Raw genomic sequence first — 7,848 nt, forward strand, 5'->3', positions numbered from 1 at the left:
CAACAAAAGTTTCAAAATATGGTCAAATCATGCTAAACTTTCTTTAATGGGTCAAAACAGTAAAAAAAAAGTCCTCAATTTGCGACAAAGATAGCCGAAGAGACGTCGCGCTCAGCACGTACGGCTGCCCCTGTGTGCTTCAGGCTCCACAGCAGAGGCCGGCGGTAACTGGCTGGCCTCGGCCGTGTCTCGATCTACTCCAATCCCAGCAGCTAACTGCAACCGCACTTAAATCATCATATACACGAGTCCGTCTAAGGATTCAATACACAATAAACCCATGATGTATCGACGTCGTTTTCGAAACTTTTTTCGTTGTTTAGTTGGCAGCCGGCGTTTCCAACTAAAAAACCCTTGATATGACATGGCAATCGATGGAAGATGTACTAGTAAGTAGAGTTGGATCAGTCAAAAGATGAGCAATAAAAAGCTGGTCTTCAAAGTGAAAATCACCACAAACACATCAGCATAAAGACCAGTTTCTTTTCTGCTTGCTTTGCAGAGACAAGATCCTGGCAAGATTCAGATCTGACCGAAGATGGATTCAGAATTCAGATGCATAGACAGAAGAAAACAAAAATAAGAAAGGTCATGTTCAACCTCAGTACCCAGCTGTTGACTTGAGCAGGCAAACGGACTCCTATCACCGAGAGGTGCTGAAATGGTAAAGAAACGGCAGGTGTAGAAGGTCACCACCAAACTCTATTTACACTCTGGGTACAGAGCAACGGGGGTCACCATATGGGGTTGCTACGGTTTCAGAGGTCCTCTTCGTTTCTCAGCTTTCTAAGCTAGCGGCAGATTAATGCGGGCACCGCATGATCCGCCATGCCGGTTAAATGTTCATGTCCCAAGCAAAAAAGATCCAGCCTGATCACCCTCCAGCAGTTATCATCCAGTAGAGTTGTTTTACCGTACAGACATCGGTGGGCAAAGAATCCCTAGGTAGTGCGAGAAGCTGAGCTAGGCCACTCCAGATCCCTGTACTTCAGGACATCAACCTTGTCCAAGTCGTACGTCTGGCATATCCTTGAAATAGTGTCGCAATCCAGACCCTCATCCAAGCCTCTCCTCTCAAGGAACCCATCGAGCTTCTGTGATGGCTGAAAGTTCTGTTGAATGAAATAACCACAGTAAGATAATTGACCATCCAGGAAATGAGATAGATGCTACAATTCACTCAAATAGAGTTTCAGTCACACATGAGACTACATGCATATGATAAGAGGGGCGCAAGAGCAGCCATGCAAGCAACCATTACCCCACAACCCAATGACTCTTATTTGGACAAAACTGCCCGAGTTGTATTATATTACAGAACATTGATCATCTTATGATGCTAAATATGGAATTCTGAAGATTTGTCTGTCCATTCGTAGTGGGGGCAGGTTATAGAGCGCTGAGAAGTGAGAACTCCAATAAGTGAAGAAAAACAATGAACTCTGTGGGGAACAAGATCATGGTTCATTGCAGTAAAATTGAAAATATCGTTTTTATATTTCAACTAAAAGTTATACATCAACATGCTTGATTGCCAGAGAAACTATATATTCGCAGGCTCGCAGTAAAAGCTATGCCAAAACTGGTAACTACTCAAGGCCAAGGTGCAAGTATCCTCTTTTTCACTATTGTGATTACCCATGTAAGATGAACAAGCAGTCGCACCAATCACCTAATGATGTACTATAATAAGTTAAATAACCCAGGCAGGCCACACCAACCATTAGGCAAGTTAAAAACTGCATGAGCTACAGAAAGATATACTAACAGAACTGATTGTCTGATTGTGATGATTGCTCAATGATTGATTGTTCTATCAGGAAGTCTGGCATGCCAAAAGAAAGCTACTAACAATAAATTCATCCATCCAAAGTCATGGTCATACATGCCTTTCTGTGTAAGCACATGCTTGCATCTAAGTATGAAGGACATACACCCGAGGTCAAACAAATCAGGCCTACTAAATAGAAGAATTCTGTTCAAGTAGATGACTTTTTTTAATTGAACTACTTCGTGCCACAAATCTCATTTGGGTGCGTAATACTTGAAGATGCAGCATGTTTAGACCAATCAAGCGGCCCGAAGAAACCTCCATGGAACCTTTTGACAAAACTTCATTGTGAATATACTCGAGGTTCACTCAATATGGTCACAGTAGGTAAGTGATAAGAACTCAGTTTAGCTAACAGTATATCACATGTGTGATGAGAGGTTCCATGTTTGATCATCAATGCTTCAATTGTGTAATCTTATACTATATATATCACATGTGTGATGAGAGGTTCCATGTTTGATCATCAATGCTTCAATTGTGTAATCTTATACTATATACATTTTACCATTCAGGACATGACATGCATGGTACAAGTCACTGAAATATAATTTTAGTCACACGTCAGGCTACATTGGCATGATATCAGAAGGATGCAACCATGCAAGCACAAAACACACACCTCAGAGTACAGAAAGAAAAAAACGCAAACGAGGGCTAAAAGTCATTCAAATATATATTTTCTGAGCCCCTTTCCATTAACTGAATAACGGAAATACATCTGTCCACGACCAGAGAAAGGAGGCGGGAAAGGGGAGAGTGAGTTCAACACACAGCCGGGAAACCGACTGCAGGTGCTCGTCATCAAAACACCTGCTGCAGGGCGAAAACCCGACTGAAACTATCCTAACATAAAGTCATTCAAATATAACAACCTCATCTAGATAAACTTGAGGCCACAGAACGAACAAAGAGTAGACTGGCAAACAACCATTACCCCACACCCCAATGTCTTACTTGGACCTAACTGCTGAGATATATTATATTAAACAAACGCACATACCAAACACAATCATCTTATGATGCTAAATATGGAACCCTAAATATTTGCTGGCCCATTCAAACAATATTCAGGGTTAATTGCAGTAAAAATGAGGATGCCACTTCTAAAATTTAACACAAAACTGTTACATCACATGCCAAAAAAGAAAAACATCGACACGCTTGATTGCCAGAAAACTATAAATTCACTATGAAAGCTATGCCAAAACCGGTAAGTACTTCAGGCCAAGGTGCAAATATCATCTTTATCATCGTGCTGTGATTACCATGTAAGATGAACAAGTGGTTGCACCAATCACCTAATCATTGTTGTATATAATCCAGACAGGTTAACTGTACACACCACTCATTAGGTGTATAACAAGTCAACAACTATACGAACTACAGAAAGGTAATACTAAAGTAACTGATTGTCTGATTGTGACGATTACTCAAATACTCACCCCGTAAAGAAATATAAGAGCGCTTAGATCACTACTTTAGTGATCTAAATGCTCTTATATTTCTTTGCAGAGGGAGTATTTCTTATTATAAGGTGAAGTCTGGCATGCCAAAAAATACTCATCAGTTTTTGAATTAAATAGCTACCGGTGAAAGCTACTCCCTCCGTTCCAAAATAGATGACCCAACTTTGTACTAACTTTAGTACAAAGTTTGTACTAACTTTAGTACAAAGTTGAGTCATCTATTTTGGAACGGAGGGAGTATAACATAAATTCGTCAATCCAAAGCCATGGTCATCCATGACTCTCTGTGTACACATATGCTTGCTTGCTGGTATGCACCCAAGGTCAAACAGAAGAACTCTATGCAAGTAGATAAATTGTTTTAGTTTAAATACTTCCACAAATCCCTTTTGCACAATTCCTAGGAGCGTATATTTAAAAAGATAACTCAGTGGACATATTTGAGTATAACACATGTCTAAATCAATTATGTGAAATTTATTCCAGGTTCTCTTAATATGGTCACAGTAGGTAAGTGATAAGAACCCAGTTAGCTAATAGTATGTCTTATCTGTAATGAGAGGTCCTATGTTTAATCATCAATGATGGTAATATACATGTTGCTGTTCATGGCATTATTTGTTCAGAACCCACTTTAATTCAAACAACAAATAAGAGATGACCAACTGCCAGAGGCACCCCAAGGATATATGAATCTGAAGGTTTTACTCATTTTGAAGTTAGTCAACTTACCCAAGGAGCATACTGTGAGTCGCCATCCTTTCTTGTACTCATTCCATTTTTCTTCTCGAGAAGGGTTTTCCCTTCACCTGAGCAGTCTGAAACTAGCAAGTGGAGCCTCTCGCTTCCCTGCATCAAAATAAATGTCAAAAAAACAAACATATTTTCATTCATGTAGTGCTCACACAGATTTGTTATGTACGTATGTCATAGTGTAATCTCCGTCCAACAGTCACCAAGTAGCAACAAAAGAAGACATGCAATGCAGTATAGCTCCGTCCAACAGTCACCAAGTAGCAACTGTGTCATTGCCAATAACTCCCTTCCTAACAAACAAGACTTTCAATAACGTATTTGACTTGCATGCCCTCTATAGTTTATATCCTCTGGAATTTTTGTGCACAAATCGTGCCCTACACACTACATACCAGTGCTGACTTCTGAGGGAGTATATGTTCACAAATTGAAATTCAAACAAACTGGAATATGTTTCACATGTTTTGAACCTGGAGAGCTCGCCAGTGAGAATAAGCTCGAAACAGCGTCCAAAAAAATGGTATGTTTGGCAAAGGGAGTACCTGCAGATGAATAAAGGGTGTTCTGTTATGAAAGTTATTTGTCTTACGTAATAAAATACAACAATGCAGCATACAATCAGATCCTTTGATTAACCAGATGATGGTAAAACCAGTAACCAGCATAATTAAATACAATAACTACATACTTAAATGATTAACTACTAAACCATTCACTGGATAGAACGAACCACAATTCCACAAAAACAATCAGCATACAATACATGCCATGACTTCATCTTTCATTAACTGAATGAACATTGTGAATGTAAGTCATACTTCCACAAACCTAAATGTGGTTCTCTAATCTTGACAATACACAAAATGACCTTATTAATTTCCTTTTGTTAATCTGAAGTACTAAGCCACAAAGTAGAGCGAGCACACAAGGAAGTTGCTTCAAGTAATAGACCTCAACCAACTGACATGTGCGCAACCTAGAAGGCTAGAATGCAGCAAGAACAAATATTTAAATGATGTAACCATCACAAAGAAGATCTAATGATATCTTTGATCAACTCTTAACGGCAGTAAAATAAACGACAGATATAAAATAACAATATCTTTGGAATACATTTGAATAAATCCAATAGGCACACTTTCATTGATTGTAGCTAACACTTGAATTCTTACCATGAAAACGCTCGTTACAGGAAGCATGCAAATGCTGCCATACAGATATTTTTTGTGAATAGCTGCACCCCTAATACTCAAAAACCATATAGAGACAAAGGTGTCAGGAAATATCTAATTCGAACTAAACAATACACTTGTAAGGTCATAAAGCAATCACCTAACAGCAATGTGCCGCAGGCGTCGGCGCACGAGACGAGGATTTATACTGCAGTTACAAATTATGATTTAGAATAAATACTTAGGGGGGTAAGAAAAGGCATGTGAGTTCAAAAATGCCAGGTAACTGCATGGCAGGGGAAAGACAAGTTTGCAAAAATTGTTGAAGCCAGATATATGCACAAAGTTCATCATACAGAACCCACCTAAATATACTAAAAATATATATACATATGTCTGTCTCCTGCTCATAGTTGACGAGTTCTATCATTGGCGGAAATGCATATTCCCTGCTAATGACATATTACTTATGTACCTCCAGTAATAACAGATACTCCCTCCAATCTAAAATAAGTGTCGCTGTTTTGAACTCGGGCTAGTTCAAAAAAGTGACACTTATTATGGATCGGAGGTAGTACTATTTACATTCAGAATCACAAACATCAGAAGATATGCAATACAAGACCAACTCAGTAAGCACTAGCACCTTCCAACTATTTGAACACCACAAACCCAAAGACAGAAAAATACAACCCAACTGGCAAGCATATTTTACAGCCATGAAGAAACAATAACGCAAGCTATCACCACTCACCTTGCAGGGTGGACAATTTCAAGCATGGAGACATCCTTGGTCAGTGACTTCAACAGAGTCTCTGATGGCCGCACCCGCGAAAGCAGCTTTAACCCGAAGCTGCACCACAATAAAGCTCAGCGTCTGATCGATCTTGCCACGCCCTTCCACACAACACACGCCAAATCTTAAACGCCCGACCTGTGGATCCGCCTCTTTACTGATCCCTCTGGCGCGCTGCCGAAACCAATCCATGCCCTGTTCATCTGCACACCCGAAAAACATATGCTAGTTACTCAATCAATAGTTGGTTCTCCCTAGCGAGTAACTTTTGCTCGGTTAAACATGTTACAGTGGCACATGCTTTAGTGCAATGGATCTTACTATGGAGGAATACAGGTAGAGTGGAAACGACATGGAAACAGACGGAGCTATGTGCTGTCTATGAGGACGGCATACATGCATAAACAAAACAGAAATTTCCACGTGTAAATCCAGAAATTTCACTTCCATTTGTGTTTCAACCGGAAGTCGTCATCCCATTTATGTCTTCATTATTTTATTTTATTTTGCCTGTGAAAGACTCTGTTTCTGTACCATTTTCACCCTTAGACAAAATAAACCTCACGCATAATGCATTTCCCTGCTGAAGAAAGGACCTGTGGAGGCCCAAGTATATCACATCTCACTTACAAGCATGAACAGACAGTAGAAAACTAGAAATTAATCTGTGGAGGATAGCATTTCTCAACATGGTGACAGTAGAAAACTAGAAACTAATATGTGGAGGATGGCATTTCACAATAAGGTTCAGTGTTCTTAACAGATTCTGCCGTAGCAAGGAGGGAATGATTTCAACTGAAAACGTCAGTACATATCAATGCATGTTAACTAAACACTGGAAAACGAAATTCTACGAATTAATAGAACCGTAGCCACGGTGAGATCCAGAACGGCTTAGCATCATCGGATCAACAAGAACATCAGCCGGTTTTGCTGCGGCCACATCAAGTGAACCAAAAACATTCGGCTGGAGCTGCCGAGATCATATGGTTCATTCATTCCTACCTAAGACCGCATACCGCAGGCACAGGCTAGGAGAAACGCATAGCGAAAGGATGAATGCGGCGGGCGGAGGAGGGGGGAGAGGGGGGCATTCCGTCGAGCACCTTGTCGGCGACGAAGTCGGCCACGGCCTCGGCGTTCTCGGGCGCCGTGCGGCCGCCGGCGGAGACCCCGAGCCAGAGGTCCTTGAGGGTGGGCGGCGGCGGGAGGGCGCCGCTGCCCGCGGCGGAGGCGGAGGCGGAGGTGGCGGGTAGGACGGGGCGCGGGCGGGCGAAGCACCAGGCGCGGCCCCTGATGGGGAAGACGACGACGCGGGCCTGCATGGCGGTGGCGGGGAGGCCGCCGGCGAGAGGCGAGGAGGGAGTGGCGGTTGATCGCGGCGCGGGACGCGGCGGGGCGGTGGTGGCGGCGAGCTGGTCCGGTGTGGAGCCTGTCGAGTGGGGTGTGAGGAGGCGAGGCCGACTCTTTTGTCTAGGTGGCGCGGGGTCGGGCTTTCTCGGGCGTCGGATCGGGATCGGAAGGCTCGACGAGATCATTACAAGTTTTTCTTTTTTTGGACATTATGAGTGTCTGCACAAAGGCTAGTTCAGTGTGGAAAACACAAAAGTGAATTTGAATATTTCAAAATACCAACTAGAATGTAGAAGCACACACTCACGCGGTCCACTGAAAACTCGAGGTGCGGAGTTCTGGTCATAGACACCTTGTCGAGCCCGCCTTTCTTTGAAAGGATAAAAGTCAAGTAGTGACTTGCCCAACGATATCAAATAATTTTTGTTTAACTTAACACCATAAAGCCTTGTTCGATTGAGGTGGTTTTTG

At 42.0% G+C, this 7,848-nt stretch overlaps 1 protein-coding gene across 1 annotated transcript; it reads right to left on the reverse strand.

Annotated features, from left to right (window-relative positions):
• Positions 1-416: 416 nt before the first annotated feature.
• LOC109747654 (uncharacterized) lies at positions 417-7,496 on the reverse strand. Its single transcript, XM_020306687.4, has 8 exons — positions 7,131-7,496; positions 6,163-6,227; positions 5,983-6,081; positions 5,389-5,436; positions 5,229-5,298; positions 4,527-4,598; positions 4,033-4,149; positions 417-1,112 (listed from the first exon to the last, which is right to left on the reverse strand). The coding sequence occupies exons 1-8, from the start codon at positions 7,347-7,349 to the stop codon at positions 942-944; spliced, it is 861 nt and encodes a 286-aa protein (XP_020162276.1). The 5' UTR covers positions 7,350-7,496; the 3' UTR covers positions 417-941.
• Between the last annotated feature and the right edge of the window lie 352 nt (positions 7,497-7,848).

Source organism: Aegilops tauschii, chromosome 6 (genome assembly GCF_002575655.3).
Source record: "Aegilops tauschii subsp. strangulata cultivar AL8/78 chromosome 6, Aet v6.0, whole genome shotgun sequence".
Lineage (NCBI taxonomy): Eukaryota > Viridiplantae > Streptophyta > Magnoliopsida > Poales > Poaceae > Aegilops > Aegilops tauschii.

Bases quoted from the DNA above. Each gene is read 5' to 3' on its own strand.
- LOC109747654 (XM_020306687.4), bottom strand. From the start codon at position 7,349: ATGCAGGCCCGCGTCGTCGTCTTCCCCATCAGGGGCCGCGCCTGGTGC. The intron at 6,082-6,162 runs GTCGGGCGTTTA...ATTGTGGTGCAG, and splicing joins GTAAAGAGGCGGATCCACAG to CTTCGGGTTAAAGCTGCTTT. The intron at 5,299-5,388 runs GTGATTGCTTTA...TTTGAGTATTAG, and splicing joins CTGCGGCACATTGCTGTTAG to GGGTGCAGCTATTCACAAAA.